The following is a 20,486-nucleotide window of genomic DNA, read 5'->3' on the forward strand; positions in this document are numbered from 1 at the left end:
GTCTCATTTTGGTCCAAATGGGTGTCTCATGTCACAATGTCTTGCAAAACCCATTCACCAACAGGCAGCATTGTTGAGCAGCCTTGGTGCTGATTTGCCCACCCTTCAGGATAAATGGTCCAAGTAGAAGGTGATGTTGTGAGAAGGCATCCTTAGGCGACGCTATAAACCATGACGCATTAAGCATTGAGCACAGTGTGCCCTTGAAATGAATAAAAACACAGAACACGGAAGAGTCTAAGCTCTCCCTTCCACGTTCAACGGTGAGCATGTCCTTTACAACCCGCAGCGGTACATTCTGGCGCAGCCGTGGCCGGCATGTGCTCCGCCGTTGCTTCATGTCCTTTTTGCCGAGAGAGAACGACATGAGCAAACACTGCCGAGTCAATAGATAAGACCAGATGGAAAAACTGGGGACGTGGAAGCAGGGGGAACCAATCTTTTTTGTGCAACCCTGTTACTATAGAAACTCGGCTCTATATAGCGAACTGTCGGCTACTTCAGTGTGGCCCGAAATGGATTTTACCTGCACCTTAAATAGCCGGTATGATCTCGATTAAATCTCCTTTTAATTGGACGCCGCAATAAAATACAGATTCGATTTGAAACCTCTAGAGTTAGGCTTCATTTTATTTTGTTTCTCCTCTGTCCACTTCTTATGATTCTTTATCCTTAGCTCTAAATTCTACAACATTCTGCTTCTTTGGGGAGTTTGGTGCCTGAAATGGGGGCAAAACTTGCATAGTCCTAAGATGGATCCCTCCTTGTCTTGCAGGAAACAAGAGTTGTTAACCAACACAGATGCGACCGCTCCGGAGAGACCGTTGTCACCACCATTTACAGCTCCGCCAAGCATGAAGGTAAGACATTTATGCCCAAGTCTGCAGTCCTCAACTGGGAGTAGTTACCCTGTTTCCCTGAAAATAAGACAGTGTCTTATATTAATTTTTGCTCCCAAAGATGCGCTAGGTCTTATTTTCAGGGAATGTCTTATTTTTACAGAAAGACGAATTCATATTTGTGGTTTAATTTTTAAAAATGAAAATTTATTATCTACTGTACAGTAGTTGTCATCACAAAACAGCATAACCAAACTGGGAATCCTTTCAAGGATTTCTATATTATATTTTATTGCTATACTGTTTTTAAATTACTGTTTTAAATTTCTGTTCGTATGTAAATTTATGTTGTTGTTGGGCTTGTCCCTGTGTAAGCTGCCCTGAGTCCCTTCTGGGAGATGGAGGTGGGATACAAGAATAAAGTTATTATTATTATTATTATTTCTTGTTACTACCTTTATTTCCATGTGCAACAATCTATGGCATGTACATTTACTGATCCTGCATGCTTCCAAACAAAAACCTTACTAGGTCTTGCTTTCGGGGGAGGCCTATATTTAGCAATTCAGCAAAACCTCTACTAGGTCTTATTTTCAGGGAAACAGGGTACTCAGCTTAGAATAGACTGAGAGTGTTATTATTATTTTAATTATAAAGACTGAACTCTGGATCTTTGCCTCCTAAGTTCTAAATTCTTTACAGCCACGTGGCACTTCATGCTCTCCTTGCTGTGAGCTGAATGCTCAACCATAAGTTTCCTGTTTTTGTATTTTGTCTGCTCTGCTGTATATTTTTTGGTGGTTTTCCTGGGGGACCAACACTCCTTACCAAAACTGCAATTCCCACAATTCCAAAGCACTGAGCCCTGGCGGGTGAAATGGTGTCAAACTGCATCCATTCTGCAGTGTAGATCCTTCCTATATTGAAACCAAAGAGACAACTATCTCTGTGATTACAGAGGAATACGAGCATCTCTTTGTGATCCTTATTTATCTTTCCGGAATAGAGACTAATGTGATTTTGCATTTAAGTCTCCAGAGTTTGCTTTAGTCAGAATATTGGAGTCAGTGATGACTCACAGCAGACGTTATGCATGAACCATCTTCCGACTGAAAAGCAAAACAAGAACAAAATCTTCAGCCTAGCACTGCTTGAGTCTCCCTTGGGACCTGAAGTGCTTTGGATTTCATATTTGGGGGGGGGATTTTAGAATATCTGTATTTGCCCATAAGTATATAGTGCGATATTTTGGAGATGGGACTAGAGTTGTGGTTTCAGGGTCCCGGCTATCGGTGGGGGCTCCGATCCATTTTTTGGGATCCTACCAAAATTGAGAGGAAAGATATCTGTTTTCGTGCCGAAAGATCTATCGGCCCATTATGGGAGACTTCCCAGGCTCCCCTTCCTGTCATTTTAGGCATTGAAGTTGTTTACTCAAGAGGAGAGGTGCTCAGCTGCAGTCAGGTGTGCCCTTTAAGGAGGCTCCTTATCTGTTTCTCTACTCTAGAGGACAGGCGCTCAGCTGCAGGCAGCTGTGTCCTTTAAGGAGGCTCCTTATCTGTTTCTCTACTCTAGAGAAGAGGAGCACAGCTGCAGGCAGGTGTGTCCTTTAAGGAGGCTCCTTATCTGTTTCTCTACTCTAGAGAAGAGGTGCTCAGCTGCAGGCAGGTGTGTCCTTTAAGGAGGCTCCTTATCTGTTTCTCTACTCTAGAGGAGAGGAGCTCAGCTACAGGCAGGTGTGCCTTTTAAGGAGGCTCCTTATCTGTTTCTTTACTCTAGAGGAGAGGCGCTCAGCTGCAGGCAGGTGTGTCCTTTAAGGAGGCTCCTTATCTGTTTCTCTAGAGGAGAGGTGCTCAGCTGCAAACAGGTGTGCCCTTTAAGGAAGCTCCTTATCTGTTTCTCTAGAGGAGAGGAGCTCAGCTGCAGGCAGGCGTGAGTGCTTTCTGGGCCTGCATGCCACACACACACTCTCTTTCCAAGGCAAGGAGGCAAGTTCTCATTCTTACTCTAGAGGAGGCACTCAGCTGCAGGCAGGTGTGCCAATTAAGGAGGCTCCTTATCTGTTTCTCTACTCTAGAGGAGAGGAGCACAGCTGCAGGCAGGTGTGTCCTTTAAGGAGGCTCCTTATCTGTTTCTCTACTCTAGAGAAGAGGCGCTCAGCTGCAGGCAGGTGTGTCCTTTAAGGAGGCCCCTTATCTGTTTCTCTAGAGGAGAGGTGCTCAGCTGCAAACAGGTGTGCCCTTTAAGGAAGCTCCTTATCTGTTTCTCTAGAGGAGCTCAGCTGCAGGCAGGCGTGAGTGCTTTCTGGGCCTGCATGCCACACACACACTCTCTTTCCAAGGCAAGGAGGCAAGTTCTCATTCTTACTCTAGAGGAGGCACTCAGCTGCAGGCAGGTGTGCCCTTTAAGGAGGCTCCTTATCTGTTTCTCTACTCTAAAGGAGAGGAGCTCAGCTGCAGGCAGGCATGAGCACTTTCTGGGCTTGCACATCATACAAACCAACTCTCCAAGGCAAGGAGTCAAGTTCTGTTTCTTACTTTGGAGGAGGCGCCCGGCTGCAGGCAAGTGTAAGTGCTTTCTGGGCCTACGCGCCACACACACGCACTCTCTTTCCAAGGCAAGGAGGCAAGTTCTCATTTTTACTCAAGAGAAGGCTCTTGGCTGCAGGCTTTCCAAGGCAAGGAGGAATGGAGTGCCAAGTGCTCATGAAAAGCAGGCGAGGAGCCGGGATCAGCTTCCGCTTGCTTTCGTGTCGAGCTGATTTTTGTACGGGGAGGGACACACTCCCAAAGGTAACCAAAGTAACGAAAGAACGGATTAATGGTTCCGCGCACAACTCTGCAATGAAACCCAAGTCTAAACTCAAAAATCACTGGGATTTCATAAACACCTTATACACATAGGCCAGGATTTTAAAATATTTTGAACATGGGGCAAAGTTTATTTATCAGGGAGAAAAGGCATCACTATTTCAGCCTCCCATATAGACAATATAGGAATTTGGATTATTCCAGAATTCTGAAAAGATGCTCAACATGTGAATAGATTTCAAACATAGGTGACCGCTGGTAGCAATGGTTGATGTGTTTGTTTTGTAACCCTGTCCTTCCCGTGACATCCTTTCCCCGGCTAAATGTTCCATTTGTTTATTTGGACTCAAATTGATGCTTGGAGCAAGGCAGAGAATTCAGCTCAATCAGCCTCATATCTGAGGGTGGCATTAGGACTGCGATCATATATTTTTGGGAGATGTAATCTATATATATAAAAGGAGAATGGCATCGCTCCACCGGGCAAAACAACAAAACTAAAGGCCCCCCAACCTAGGAAATTGACAACACAACCCCTCATCCACGTCTACGTTCTTACAAACAAACTACACATCCCTAACCTCCATGGGGCCAAAAACCCCCTAAAATTCGGAATGCATCCCTTTGTGACCCACCTTGATTGACACTAAACAGGCTTGCAGCTTCAAAGCCAGGCTGCCTCCTAGGCCACAGCAAAAATAAGTAAATAAATAAACACCACTTCAGTGTAAATTTTAAACCATTGTGTAGAAGGGGCCTCATATAATCCTGTTCCAGGCAAATCATATAACATTATCAATATAATGTATAATAATTACTGTGCTCTAATAACAATACACAACAATATAATCTCTAAAATCAGGACACTAAATAAACAACAACGCTCGGAACACAGGGGAATTCCACACAGGAAACAACCAGGCCCAGCTAACACCTCCCAACAAAGGATTCCCTCACGCAGGAAGCAGTCAGGCTTCGAAGCTACAAGACCATTCAATGCTAAACAACTTAAATAATCACACCCAGCTAACACGTTCCAGTAAAGGATTCTTCCAAGTACTAACCAGGCAGACCTTGAAGCTGCAGGCCTATTCAATGCTAATCAAGGAGATCCATGGCAACACCTGCTTCAACCAGACAACAGTTCTTTCTACCACACTGCATGTTATTCCATACATATATCAACCCCTTTGTGGCCCACCTTGATTAACACTGAACAGCCTTGCAGCTTCAAAGCCAGACTTTGGAAACCATGAGGCTACTCCATCTCATTCAACCTGGCCCAGCAAGGATACCCTATGTAGAAAACGGCCAGGGTTTCAAGCAGCGAAGCTATTCACTGCAATTCCAATTGGCCACAGCAACGCGTGGCAGGGCACAGCTAGTATCATAAAAAGCAGCCTTGGTTCCAATTATATTGTGTGCAACATGCATGTGAAGAAGTACTAGCAAGCAACCCTCTTGGTCTCTGATGAGTTTTCCTTTCTCTTTTTTTTTGCAATGCAATTCCTTCCTTTTTGAGATGCTCCTTTGCAAGTTTACGAGCCAACGGTGGACGAATTGCGAGTGCCTGTGCATATTCTTTTATGATCACGTTGAAAGCAGACAACAAACAAATAAAAATAATCACCCCACAGCACCATTGCTGCTTTGTTTGGGTTTTGCACTATGCTTTAATGATGTTTTTGACGGAAAGCCAAAACAGACCCAACCTTCCGCCAGGAGAACTGAATAGAGCCATTGTATTTATGTGCTTTCTGTTTTTCCTAACATATGCAGCAGTGGAATATTACCCTTTTAAATTGAAGTTGAGTCCATTTACATTGACACCCTGTCCCATTGTCAAGCATCAAGTCGGAGAATGTCATTTCAAAGAAATTCGAAATGCCAGGAGATAGGACTCCCTGAAATGCTATTTAGTGACATACTGGCATGCTCCCAAAGTGGCCACCTATGCCATGCTAATATTTGTCTTATTTTATTGATTTAATTATTTGATACCGCCCTTCAGTCCAACTGTGCTGAGATGTTACGGGAAGATAATACAAAATGGTATGTGATACTCAACGTCCGTATTTCTCAGTCCCTCCCAACCTTCCAGATGGATAGGTGACAACAGTGGAAAAAGAGCAGGCATAAAAAGACTTGGATAAAAAGTAGCTTCCTTTGTGGAAACAAGCCTGTACTTTAAGAAACTAAATGTCCTGACGTGTGAGGATAAAGGTAGCAGGTGTGAAATTAAAGGATTTGTGCCATGCACAGGTAAGGGCTCCGAGAAACAAGTAGGCGAAGCAGAAAGACACTGATCATGGGATCTTCATCTTGGACTATTTCATTCTTGCATGTGAAGATAAATAGCTTCTCTATTTTTATCCCTACTGTGTGTGAATGTGGGGGAAGAATGCTTCTTCATCATCTTTGCTTAGAATTTGCACATCCTGACTTATTCCAGGGAATAATTCTGTGAGGAAATGTAGGACTTAAGAGGGGGGGGAAAGATTTTTTGTTGCACGGGGGCCTGGAAACCTGGGGTTCCAGAATATAAACAGTTTATGTAAAAATATATTAAAAGTATTGGGAAAAATCAGGAATAGAGAAAGGAGAAGTACCGTATATACTCGAGTATAAGCCGACCCTAATATAAGTCGAGGCACCTAATTTTACCACAAAAAAGTGGGGAAACTTATTAATTCAAGCCGAGGGTGGAAAATGCAGCAGCTACGGGTCAATTTCAAAATGAAAATAGATCCCAATGAAATTATATTGAGGCATCAGTAGGTTAAAGGTTTTTCAATATTTACCGTATTTCAAAGAAAAACTGTAAACTAGCTCTGTAAGTGGAAAAGTAGGGTCACCAAAACAGTATGGTATTAACAGTAACATAATAATAATAATAATAATAATAATAATAATAATAATAATAATAATAAAATAATAATTTTATTTTTGTACCCCGCCACCATCTCCCCAGAGGGACTCGGGGCGGCTTACAGATATAAAACCAGCATACAGTAATATCAAATACAAAAACACACATATAAATTTAAAAGGAATTAAAAATCACAATCATTATAAAAGACATGAAAAACACAGCAATAAAAACATAAAATGAGCTGGGCTATTAATAATAATAATAATAATAATAATAATAATAATAATAATAATAATAATAATAATAAGTATTGGAAAATGAGCACGCAAAGATACTGTGGGACTTCCGAATCCAGACTGACAAAGTTTTGGAACACAACACACCAGACATCACAGTTGCGGAAAATAAAAAAGTTTGGATCATTGATGTCGCCATCCCAGGTGACAGTCGCATTGACGAAAAACAACAGGAAAAACTCAGCCGCTATCAGGACTTCAAGATTGAACTTCAAAGACTCTGGCAGAAACCAGTGCAGGTGGTCCCGGTGGTGATCGGCACATTGGGTGCCGTGCCAAAAGATCTCAGCTGGCATTTGGAAACAATAGACATTGACAAAATCACGATCTGCCAACTGCAAAAGGCCACCCTGCTGGGATCTGCGCACATCATCCGAAAATACATCACACAGTCCTAGACACTTGGGAAGTGTCCGACTTGTGATTCTGTGATATGAAGTCCAGCATGTCTATCTTGTTTGCTGTGTCATAATAAAATAATAACTTCATTTGTACCCTGCCCTATCTTCCCATGGGGACTCAGACCAGCATGGACACAGTATTCCAGGTGTGGTCTGACCAAGGCAGAATAGTGGGGGATCATGACTTCCCTGGGTCTAGACGCTATTCACCTATTGATGCAGGCCAAAATCCCATTGGCTTTTTTAGCAGCCGCATCACATTGCTGGCTCATGTTTAACTTCTTGTCCACGAGGACTCCAAGATCTTTTTCACATGTACTGCTGTCAAGCCAGGCGTCCCCCATTCTGTATCTTTGCATTCCATTTTTTCTGCCGAAGTGAAGTATCTTGCATTTGTCCCTGTTGAACTTCATTTTGTTAGTTTCGGCCCATCTCTCTAGTCTGTCAAGATCATTTTGAATTCTGCTCCTGTCTTCTGGAGTGTTATAAACTTATAGAGCTAGTTTATTGTTTTTCTTTGAAATACAGTAAATCTTCAAAAACGTTTAACCTACGGATGCCTCGATTAATAAAATTTTATTGGTATCTATTTTTATTTTGAAATTGACCCGTAGCTGTTGCATTTCCCACCCTTGGCTTATACTCGAGTCAATAAGTTATCCCAGTTTTTTGTGGTAAAATTAGGTGCCTCGGCTTATTTATTTATTTATTTATTTATTTACATCATTTATATTCCGCCCTTCTCACCCCGAAGGGGACTCAGGGCGGATCACATTACACATGTTAGGCAAACATTCAATGCCTTTTTAACACAGGACAAAGACAAACAAACATAGCTCCGAGCGGGCCTCGAACTTATGACCTCCTGGTCAGTGACTCATTGCTCTCCGTAACCATCAGCATTCCTAATAATGGGATTTCTAATCTCTCACATTTGGAGAGTGCTGAATTGCTCAAGGCTGTTTTGGCTTTTTTTCTTCTGACTTCAGCATCTCAAAGCAAAACCTCAACCATCTTCTTTTGGGATTTGTAGGATTTCTCCTTGTATGAAGCCACAGCTGGATCCCATTGTCCTTCATAACAAATATCTGAGTATGTTTACTAGACATGTCCAAAAAATCGTTTTGAATCGTATATCAGAATTATTTCAGATTGTTCTCGCTTTTTGATAAACATTCCGAGACATTGTCTCACAGCGCAACCAGCAATGTAATTCGAACCATTGTTGGCCCATTCTCTAATTGTCTCTTAATGTTTCGTTAATTTTCTTCCCCCTCAAATGTTTTTTTAATATATTTTAAAAAACATTTTTAAATTTTTTTTGAATGGGAGCTTAGCGCAGCCAAACATGGCTGCCACTCCCTGGCCAATCATAAGCTTCGCCTCGAGCCATTCTGGGCTGGGTTTTGCGTGGAGAGGGTGGTGGTCTGGTCTCCGTAGCTGCAAGCCTTGTGTCTGGAGGGAGAGGGTGAAGGGGCCCAGTCTGTTCCCACAGAGGGGTTTGGAGAAAGGGTTAGGGTTTTGTTGCTGGTTCTTTCTCTTAGCAAGGGAATTTCTAGTATTGCTTGGGTATTGCTTGGCGTGGTGGTCACTGGTCCATTTCTAATTGAAGGCATTGGGTTGAGGCTTGTGGGATCACATAGCCAGAGACACCATTGATTTCCAGTGTCCTTCTTGCTTACAAATACAGCAAGGAAATTTCTAGTTTTCAAAGTATCTTTGCACAACTTGCAAATTTGATGAGGATAGCTCAAGAAATGAGGGTGAGAGAGTCTTGTAAAAGTCCCCCCCCCCTCGGTTCCTTTTTGTGTGTGGCGATTGCGCATGCGCGTCCGCCATTTTAGAAACATTTAGAATCATTACGAATTTTCGGAAATATCCGAAATTTTTGGGTGAAAAAATCAGAAATACTTTCTATATCGAAGTGCCAGCGCCCCCTACTTTAGAAACGAGAATTGAAACATTTTTTTCATCGATCGGACATGCCTAATGTTTACCTTCTGCGAGAGAGTGACTGCGACTTCCCAGGACAGCTTTGATCCACTCCAAGCCTTGTGTTGGAAGGAGGCGGGCGGGGGTACACCTCTCTTTGCTTTCCTTTGAAATATTCAAGCGTGTTTCCTGCAGAACCTGTTTTGGGTGCCGGGCGCTGGCGATTTGGCACGCCCGCTCAACCTGCAGAACAGCCAGGGCGATGTCTCACTTCGGGAGGCATTAACAAAGGGAGGTCGGGGAGAGAAAGAAAGGCACCGGCTTGCATGGACAACCAGGATTCGGAAGCACTCCCCTGGAAAATGGTCCCTGGTTTTGGAGGCACGTAAACAATTGCCTGGGTTGGTGGAAGAAGTGTCACCTGGGAAACATGATGGATCTTTTGAGCAGCCTTTTGGTGAGTTATTGGCAGGGGATCTGTACAGTTTTCACTCATCCATATTGTTCAAGCCTTTGCTAAACACCATGGACACATTAAAGATGGAGAAATTGAGGACTTGCCACAAGTAAGGCAGGAAAAGATGGAGGGCAATCTATAAAGATTATCTAGATGTGTCCATACCACCTCCAGTTGTTTCCCTACACTTCTATTTTTCCATATTCTTTCTATTCTTGTCTTCGTTGCGGCATTGTCAGATTCTCCATTGCAGTCAGTAACGTATAGATCAGAGGTCCCCAAACTAAGGCCCGTAGGCCGGATGCGCCCCTCCAAGGTCATTTACCTGCCCCCCGCCCTCATTTTTATAATATAATATTTTTATATCAGTTTTAATAATATAATATATTGCATATATTTTTATTTATTTATTTATTTATTTATTTATTTATTTATTTGCAACATTTATATCCCGCCCTTCTCACCCAGAAGGGGACTCAGGGCGGTTTACAAGTATATATACATACAATATATTATATTATACGACTAATATTGCAATATTATTAATAATATTGCATGTAATATAAATATACAATTATAATAGTGAATTATAATTATTACTACATTGTATTACATCATAATATTATTATTAATATTACATGTATATACAATATAGTATAATATAAGTATAGTATAATATTATATTGTAAATAAATATAAGGTTGTAAATAAAAACATATTTTAGACTTAGGCTCGTCCAAGTCTGAAATGACTTGAAGGCACACAACAACAACAATCCTAATTAACTTGACTATCTCATTTGCCAATATCAGGCCCACACTTTCCATTGAAATTCTGATAGGTTTATTTTGGTTAAAATTGTTTTCATTTTTAAATATTGTATTGTTTTTTAATGGTTATTGACATATGCAGTGTGCATAGGAATTTGTTTGTATTTTTTTTTCAAATGATAATTCGGCCCCTCAACAGTCTGAAGGATTGTAGACTGGCCCTCTGCTTTAAAAGTTTGAGGACCCCTGATCTAGATGGTCTTTGGAGGTCTCTTTGCTTACCTATGGTCTTGAGATCGTCTAGATCAGCGGTCCCCAAACTAAGGCCCTCCAAGGTCATTGACCTGGCCCCTGTCTAAACTTTATACTTAGGGTTCACCTAAGTCTACTTCATTTTTGGAGGTCCCATTCCTTACCAATGGTCTTTATGAGACCATCTAGATGGTCTTTGAAGGTCTTTTTTGCTTAGCTATGGCCTTATGAGACCATCTAGATGGCTTTTGGAGGCCCCTTTCCTTCACTATGGTCTTATGAAACCATCTATATGGTCTTTGAAGGGCCCCTTTCCTTATCTATGGTCTGCTGATGGCCTGATGAGATCATCTAGATGGCCTTTGAGGGTCCTTTTCCTTACCAATGGTCTTATGAGACCATCTAGATGGTCTTTAGAGGTCTCTTTGCTTACCTATGGTCTTGAGATCATGTCCAGCATTATGAATATTCCAAGTTTCCCCAAATGCTCATGATACAGAGAAATGTAAACACGCAGCAACAGAGATCAAAGTGTCCTCATTCCAAAAGACAGGTCAACTGTATACACACTTGTATAAGTCTAGTCGTTTTCGTCTATAGAATTGGTTTCAGTAATGGAATTAATTGCTGAGAGAGATGGTTGGGTCTCCTTCTTTGGATGTCTTCGGAAAGAGGCTGGAAGTACCTTCTGGAGATCCTGCATTGAGCAGATGGTTGGACCTTGAGTGTTCAAGCTTCGGTCCTCTGGGTGTTTTGGACCAGATCCCAGAATTCTTCAGCATTGATCAACCTGGTTAGAGTTTCTGGGAGTTGGAGTCCCAAATAGCTGGAGGACCAAAGGTTGGACACCACTGGAGAGAGTGAGAGTGCTTCAGCAATGGAATCAATAGCCAAGAAAGATGGTGAAGTCTCCAAAAAGAGGCTGCTGGGGAGGCTTTGGCTGGAGATCCTTCACTGTGTAGAGGATTGGACTCCATAAGAATCTATTATTCTAATCAGCATTCCTAATAATGGGATTTCTAATCTCTCACATTTGGAGGGTGCCGAATTGCTCAAGGCTGTTTTGGCTTTTGTTCTCTGTCGAGGAGGCGTTGGCTGGAAATTTACTGATTGATTGATTGATTGATTTCCAGCATTTATATTCCGACCTTCTGAGTCAACCAGGGGCGGCTGAACCTATACGCGAACTACGCAAATGCGGAAGGTGCCAATCCCCTGGGGGCGCTTGTGCTGGTACGGCTGTACCAGAACCTTCTACTTTACTTTCTTGCTGCAAATGTTTGCAATCATAGGACAGGCCACCTGTCAATCACCATTAAGTTTGGTTCCGCCCCTTGTTCAGGGCTCTGGGAGGGAAGGAACCATTTCTAAGTTAGTCTCTCTTAGGAAGCTCAGCTATAGGACGTAGACCAGCTCATCCCGTAGAAATACACCGTCCGGGGATATAGACCGTCCGGGGATACAGAACAGCAGCACAGAAACATCTGCAAGCCTTGGCTGGTAGGTCCACTCGACAGCCAGATGCATTTGGAGTCGGCAGTGGGTCCCAGATCAGCTAGGCCCAGATAATAGATAGCCTGGGAGAGGTTATAAGAGGGTTTTCACAGTTATTCAAAGCCAATCGCCTGTCCCTTGGGGACAAGACTCCTTGAAGATTTATTATTTGTTTGTCAATAAAGACTTTGTTATTTCTTTAAAGACTCAAAGGCCATCTTTTCAGGGAAATTCCTCAACAACCTTTCTTTAGGCACCCTGACTTCCCGCTGGGCGTAAAGTGTACGTCCTATATAATAGACAATCAATTACAGGCCCAGCGCGTGACAGAACAGCGCTATTGAGGCACCTGGTTCAGTGCCCAGAGAGAGAGAGAGAGAGATCGGCAAACAAAAGTTCTAGGAAATAGCAACTCTTATCTCCGGTAACGGCCCGGCAGTTTGGGGAAATCTCCATGGCTCTCTTCTTCCACTCTCACTGCATTTGTGGGTGCCAAAATACTGTTTGCTTACACTTGAAAATTGCCTAGTGCCGGCCCTGGAGTCAACATACACGGCATGCACCATCTAGACACCACACTATCAATATGTTTTCAAAGCGCACTAAGAAGCCAGTGTAGATGTGCCCCAAGATGGGTTTGAACCAGGATGACACCATTTCGCCAGAGTTTTCCTTTTCAAATTCAGCTCCGGAAGGAGCGATCACCACTTCCAACCAAGTGTCACTCGGATAACGGAGAAGTTCTGCATTCATATAGCAGTTGGCTTGAAATCAGTCTGGGATCTGGATTGGTGCGGGGAGTCTTTTTGCAGCTACGGAGCTTCAGGGAATGTAACAGTCACTTTGGGAATGTGTTTCTTGTGTGACATGCTTTTTGGCAGACAGTCAAAGCTTTGTAGCTGCAAAAAGGTGAAAACGTCACCAGTTGCTACACGCCGATAAGCGACAGAGATGTATCCTCATTGTGGTGGAAGGTAAGGAACATGGCCTCCAGGTAGCCGTGTTTCTGATTTCGAATGGCTGCAGAGTCTGTGGTTTAAGAATCTGTGAAGCCTGGATGTAGAAATAGACCTTCAGGGTCTTGTGATTCTGTTTACTCATGTTTTGTAGCAGCATTCACACAACACTGCGTGTCTGTTTGCCTATCTATATATATAAAAGGGTAATGAAATTTCGGCCTAGGACAAAACAACAAAACTACACATCCCAGAAACACTAAACTTGGCAGCACAACCCCTCATCCATGCCTCTACATTCATACAACAAAAAAGAAAAGAAAAATAAAGTCCTAATTAGAGGGAGAGGAATAATTGTTTTTATTCCAATTGCTGCCAGTTAGTAGGCTAAGCTCCGCCGACTTGGTTTCCTAGCAACCCACTCAGCCCAGGGGACAGGCACAGTTAGGCATCACTTAGGCCTCTTCCACACTGCCTATAAAATACAGATTATCTGCCTCCATGTTCATACAACAAAAAGCTCTAGCTACTCCAGAAAATTTATTTATTTATTTATTTACAGCATTTATTTTCCGCCCTTCTCACCCCGAAGGGGACTCGGGGTGGATCACATTACACATATAGGCAAACATTCAATGCCTTTTAACATAGGACAAAGACAAACAACATAGCTCCGAGCGGGCCTCGAACTCATGACCTCCTGGTCAGAGTGATTCATTGCAGTTAATTGCAGCTGGTTTGCTCTCCCGTCTGCACCACAGCCCTGGGCCAGGCTTTGAGACTGCAAAGCTATTTGCTGCTATTCCACCTGGCCAACAAAGGATTCCCATAAGCCACAGCAACGCGTGGCCAGGCAAAGCTAGTTTATTTATGTAACGACTTACAAATTTGGATAAGACCTGAAGGACCATCCAATCCAAACCGTCCTCTGACTTCATGCCTAGCTATGGGACAGAGACGGCATTGGTCGCCTTGGTGGATGATCTACGAAGAGAGCTAGATACGTGTGTGTGTGTGTGGAAGAGGTGTGTCCTTACTAGTTTCCTGGATTTCACAGCAGCATTCTATACCATTGACAAAGAATATATACCTTTGGCTTATCTAAAATTGACCAATGGCTGAGGGTCTTCCTCACCTTCCTGGAGGGTCGGACCCAGATTGTGGAGATGAGGGACACCTGTTCAACCCTCTGACCTGTGGCTTTTGAGGTACCTCAGAGTTCCATCTTGTCCCCGTGTTGTTTAATATCTACATGAAACCTCTGGGAGAGATCATCCAGAGTTTTGGAGTTCGGTGTCAAATTTACGCCGACGACATCCAACTCTATTACTTCTTTCCAAGTAATAGAGGATGCTGTTTTGTCCCTAAATTGGTGCTTGTCATCAGTAATGGATTGGATGAGGGCTAACAAGTTGAGAGTCAATCCAGACAAAACAGAGGTACTCCTGGTCTGTCGGAAGGCGGACCAGGTTTGGGGTTACAGCTTGTGTTGGATGGGGTCACACTCTCCCTGAGGACACTGGTTCACAGTCTAGGGGTGATCCTGGGCTCATTACGAACCCTGGAACCCCAGGAGCACTTTCACACAATTAATACTTGTGCAGCAGCTGTGCCCATTCCTTGGGACGCCAGATCCGGCCTTAGTTACATCCCGCTTGGGCTACTATAACACTATCTACCTGGGGTTGCCTTTGAAGATAGTTCGGAAGTTTCAACTGGTCCAGAGATTGGCAGCCAGGTTACCAACGGAAGCGCCAATCAGGGAGAGATCCACTCCCATGTTACAGCCGCTCCACTGGCTACTGGTCCACTTCTGGGCTAAATACAAAGCACTGGGTATTGCCTATAAAGTCCTAAACCAGTGATTCCCAAAGTGGGCGCTACCGCCCCCCGGTGGGCGCTGGAGCGATCCAGGGGGGCGGTGATGGCACCTATTTGGACACGGGGCGGGGCCAGAGGAGGGCAGGGCCTCTTCCGAAGTGCCGGAGACAGGGCTGAGCCCCTGAGGTGCCTGTTAGGACACAGGGGGCGGAGCTAGAGGAGTGGGCGTGGCTTCTTCCGAAGAGCCTGAAATAGGGCTGAGAATCTATACCTCTCCTGAGGTGCTTGTTGGGATAGGGCGGAGCTAGGGAAGGGGGCGGGGCCTCATTCCAAGAGCCTGAGACAGGGCTAAGCCTCTATACTTCTCCTGAGAGGCCTTTTAGGACTAAAGGGCGGGGCTAAGGGTGGGGGTGGGGCCTCTTCCCAAGAGCGTGAGACAGGGCTGAACCTTTGTATACCTCTCCTGAGGCGCTTGTTAGGACATGGGGGCGGGGTATAGAGGTTTAGCCCTGCCAGGCACTTGGGAAGAGGCCCCACACCCTCCTCTAGCTCTGCCCAAGGGATAGAAGCTCAGCCCTGCCTCAGAGCTCGTAACTCCGCCCATCCCAGTCCTGGCTGCCCATTTGTGACCCCATCCACCTCCCCCTTCCAGCCCTGCATCTTGGACTAGGGGAGAGGCTCAGCCCCGCCCTCTTGAGCAGGAGCCACGCCCACCCCTCAGGGGGTGCTGAGTCATATTTTTTCTGGAAAGGGGGCGGCAGGCCAAATAAGTTTGGGCTGAGACTATTTGACAAACCGCATCTCTGTATACAAAGCAGCACAGGCGTTGCGGTCTGCGGAGGAAGATCTACCCACCCCCGTCTCAAGTGGGAACAAGAGAGGGGGCCTTATTTGTGAATGCTTGATGGTAAAAGCTGTTTGACAGTAGTATATACTGGTCTGGATGACCATCTGTTGGGGGAATTTGAATTGTGTCTTGGCAGAAGGAGGTTTTGGACTGGATAGTCCTTGAGATTGTATGATTCTACCAATATCTGACAAAGACTCTTAGATCTATTGGATAGCTGTTTTTTCTTTTTTTCCTTCCTTCCTTCTATCCTTCCTTCCCTCCCTCCCTCCCTCCCTCTCTCTCTCTCTCTCTCTCTCTCTTTTTTTCTTTTCCAAGGAGAACAGCTTCCTGAAAGCCTAACATAAAATGAATCCACAATTGAATTACTGGGGCAGTTACTAGACATGGGAGATGTCCTTGCAAATGAGTGGAAAATTCAGAATGCGATATAAATAATCTGGTTTGGTGATGCCGGCTCGCTGGCGATGTGCCAGACCTTTGGATAATGGGCTGCGTCTGCTTTTGTTCTGGTTCTTTCCATCCTTTTCACATCCTTTGTTTTGCGTTATCGAGTGCCACTCAAGAGAATGTCCCCTTCATTGCTCCCTGGCTTTGCCTTTTGACTTGTTTTATCATAGCTGTAAGAAATATTTTCTTTTTCCCAGTACCTACAACTCCAAAATGTCCAGGCCAATTTCCCTCCAAATCCACCAGTATTCAAATGTGGGCTTGTCGAATATGCATGCCAAGTTTGGTCCAGATCCAAGTGGGAGCTTGTCTGTGTATTATATATAATATATAATAAATATATATTATTTATTATATGAGATTCTGGACGTAGCTGCTGTTTACTTTGCCAATTGTAAACAGGCACATGGCTGTAGTAATCTCAAGATGGGAAACCTACATATTTTCACTTTTATTATATGTATGGAAGATATGGAAGTGAGGTGAGTGTGTGTGTGTGCGTGTGTGTGTGTGTGTGTGTGTGTATATATATGTATTTATTATATATGATATATATATATATATATATATATATATATATATATATATATATTATAATATATGTAATATATAATAAATACGTATTATTTATTATATGAGATTCTGTTTACATTGCCAGTTGTAAACAGGCACATGGCTATAGTAATCTCAATATTTTCACTTTTATTATATGTATGGAAGATATGGAAGTGAGGTGTGTGTGTGTGTGTATGTGTGTGTGTTTGTGTGTGTGTATATATATATATATATATATATATATTGTATGTATATATATTATATGTATTTGTTATATATGTAATATATAATAAATTATATATATATATGTGTGTGTGTATTTATTATATGAGATTCTGGAGGTAGGTGCTGTTTACATTGCCAGTTGTAAACAGGCACATGGCTGTAGTAATATCAAGTTGGGCGACCTACATATTTTCACTTTTATTATATGTATGGAAGATATGGAAGTGGGAGCTTATCTGTGTAAGTGGACACCTCAGCAACATACACACATATGTGTATAGACACATGTGTGTCTATATATATATATCGATAGATAGATTATATGTATATATTATATTATATTATATTATATTATATTATATTATATTATATTATATGAATTTATTATAGATGTATTATATAATCTATATATATAAAAGAGTAATGAAATTTCGGCCTAGGACAAAACAACAAAACTACACATCCCAGAAACACTAAACTTGGCAGCACAACCCCTCATCCATGCCTCTACATTCATACAACAAAAAGCTCCAGCTACTCCAGAAGACGGCCAGGCTTTGAGACTGCAAGGCTATTCACTGCTATTCCATAAGGATTCCCATAAGCCACAGCAACGCGTGGCCGGGCAAAGCTAGTAAATAGATATTATTTATTATATGAGATTCTGGAGGTGGCTGCTGTTTACTTTGCCAGTTGTAAACAGGCACATGGCTGTAGTAATCTCAAGATGGGTGACCTACATATTTTCACTTTTATTATGTGTATAGATTTGTATTATTAATAAAATTAAATAGGGCTCATGGCTCCCCCACTATTAGACAGCTATTTCAGTGTTCAACCAATGTTTGCTGCACTCTTTGCTTCCATTTGTCCTTAGAAGGCATAAGCAGTTGAAATAAAAATATGATTAAAAAACTAATCTCTTTGCAGCAGCCTTCGTGTGCTGACTAATTTCCTCCTTCAATGTCTTTCAGTCTGCCGAATTCTTTGAAATGCTGGAAAAAATGCAGGTGAGTGGCATGTTCATCAACAGCCTCCTGATAACTTATTCCTTTGGGAGCTGGTTGTAGACACAGACATGAGAGGAATTTAATATATGCTTTGTTTGGGACTGGGGAGTGGGAGGTGGATCCGACTCCTTCCAAATATTTTGACAATCTTCTCGTTTAGAAGAAGGAACCCGAATGATAATGGGTTTTTAACTTGGGTTGAGTATCACTTCTCCAAAATGCTCGGGACCAGACATGTTTTGGATTTCAGATTTCGACAGATTTCGGAATATTTCTGAAATCTTGATAGTGGATGCTCAGCCACTGTTGCCTTCACTTGAAGCGGTGGAAGGGGTTCAATATTCCCTGTAACTGGTAAGAGCACCTAGAGCTTTCAGAGAACTTTTCTTCAACTGCTTGAGTGGTGAAATCCAGCATATCTTTCTTGTTTGCTGTGTCATACAACGTCGTTGTGTCAATTATTATTATTATTATTATTTTATTTTTATACCCTGGGGCGGCTTACATGGGGCCAAGCCCAGGCAACAAACAATGTAAAAACACAACAGTAAAACAAGTCAATCAACAATAAAACAACTCATAAAACAAATGAGGTCACAAATGATAAATATCCTATGATAAATATACATGATGGCATGATCGTCAGTATAAACTAAACTCTCTATCCCTTCTGGCAGTGGCTGATCATTTGTGTAAATGTTGAACATTGGTGAAGCAAACACGCTCTCCTGGGGCAGGCTTCCTATGAAGCGGGTAAGGTGGCCGTCCTTTGTGAGGGTTGTTGTATGTTTTCCGGGCTGTCTGGCCATGTTCCAGACGTATTCTCTCCTAATGTTTCACTCACATCTATGGCAGGCATCCTCAGAGGTTGTGAGGTATGAAGAAACTAAGCAAGGAAGGTTTATATTGTGAAAGTTCCTGGGTGGGGGGAAGAACTCTTGTCTGTTGGAGGCCAGTGTGAATGTTGTAATTAGAATGAAATGGCCTTCCAAGCTTCACATCCTGGCCTGGGGGAATCCTTTGTTCAGAGTTGTTAGCTGCCCCCGATTGATTCCTGTCTGGAATTCTTCTGTTTTCAGAGTGATGCTCCTTATTTACTGTTCTGATTTTGGAGTTTTTTTTTAATACTGGTAGCCAGATTTTGTTCATTTTCATGGTTTCCTCCTTTCTGTTGACGTTGTCCACATGCTTGTGGATTTCAGTGGCTTCTCTGTGTAGTCTGACATGATAGTTGTTGGAGTGGTCGAGCATTTCTGTGTCCTCAAATAATATATTGTGTCCAGGTTGGTTCATTGAGTGCTCTGCTGTGGCTAATTTCTCTGGTTGAGTGAGTCTGCAGTGCCTCTCATGTTCCTTGATTCGTGTCTGGGCAATGCTGCGTTTGGTGGTCCCTCTGTAAACTTGTCCACAGCTGCATGGTATCCGGTAGACTCCTGCAGAGGTGAAAAGATCCCTCTTGTCCTTTGCTGAACGTAGCATCTGTTGGATTTTCTTGGTGGGTCTGTAGATAGTTTGTAGGTTGTGCTTCTTCATCAGTTTCCCTATGCGGTCAGTGGTTCCCTTGATGTATGTAAGAACACCTTTCCTCTGGGTGGATCTTTGTCTTGACTCTCATGGCTTGTTCTTGGCCTTGCAGCTCTTCTGATGTCCAGGGTGGAATCTCCATTGGCCTGTAGAGCCCAGTTTAGGTGGTTGAGTTCACCTTGGAGGAGGTCCTTTGTGATATTATACATTTTTCTCAGTGGCCCAATAGGAATATGAAAATTGCTAGGGGCATGCTTGATTTTTTAAAACAGGAACAAAGGCAACCATTTTTTTTATTATTGTTATCAGTTCTACCAAGAAGAACCCGTACTGGTTTTTCCACATTCGCAAGTCAACCTCAGAGGCTCTATATATGTAGTTCAGCAATTTATTACGGTCTATGACCAGAATATATAGAAATGGGCACAGGTACCCGAAAAGGGGAATCGCAGTTCCCATAAAAGTCAGATAAAAGAACAAGTTAAAAACATGCTATAATAAAAACAAATTAAAAGCAGACTATTAGCAGGGCCAGCTAAGAGTAAATATCGATCCACTAAGTGGCTCTGGAGGGGGATAGAGGGAGCATTTGCAGTCTTTCATTTATAACAGATTGCTCTGGCTACAGGCCCTGTGGGGTCAGTCATCGTCCGTCTGATGGAAATTGCTGCCGCACAGAACCTGGTAACACTATAGGTTATCGCAGAACAGGAGTCTGAGAGCAGCAGAGAGGTGTAGTATCTTTCAGTGTGGCCTGGATGTTTTAAAAGCCAAGGAGTGATGAAATTGATTCTAGTATCTCTATAAATGTAGTTGTCTCGATTAATGGACCTGCCATTCTCCTAATGTCTAACTTTATCTGAATCATGGAAGATGATGCCAGGCAATTCACCCAGCTTTGATTTTTTAATGGATTTGTAATGAAGATTACTGTATATACTCGAGTATAAGCCGAGTTTTGCAGCCCTTTTTTAG

The 20,486-nt window shown here is 42.9% G+C and overlaps 1 protein-coding gene across 8 annotated transcripts in view; it reads left to right on the forward strand.

The window, feature by feature from the left end:
* rap1gap2 (RAP1 GTPase activating protein 2) overlaps positions 1-20,486 on the forward strand; it is a 173,809-nt gene that overhangs the window by 110,376 nt on the left and 42,947 nt on the right. For 5 of the 8 annotated variants that reach the window (XM_062960448.1, XM_062960452.1, XM_062960454.1 and 2 more), the window contains 2 exons: positions 776-860; positions 17,952-17,987. In XM_062960448.1, coding sequence (XP_062816518.1) covers positions 776-860; positions 17,952-17,987 — 121 coding nt within the window. Of the gene's footprint in view, positions 1-240; positions 264-306; positions 545-775; positions 861-8,846; positions 9,608-17,951; positions 17,988-20,486 lie in introns of those variants that run through there. The other 3 variants (XM_062960455.1, XM_062960449.1, XM_062960453.1) reach the window with 3 other exon arrangements.

This window comes from Anolis carolinensis, unplaced genomic scaffold, assembly GCF_035594765.1.
Source record: "Anolis carolinensis isolate JA03-04 unplaced genomic scaffold, rAnoCar3.1.pri scaffold_7, whole genome shotgun sequence".
NCBI classification, from domain to species: domain Eukaryota; kingdom Metazoa; phylum Chordata; class Lepidosauria; order Squamata; family Dactyloidae; genus Anolis; species Anolis carolinensis.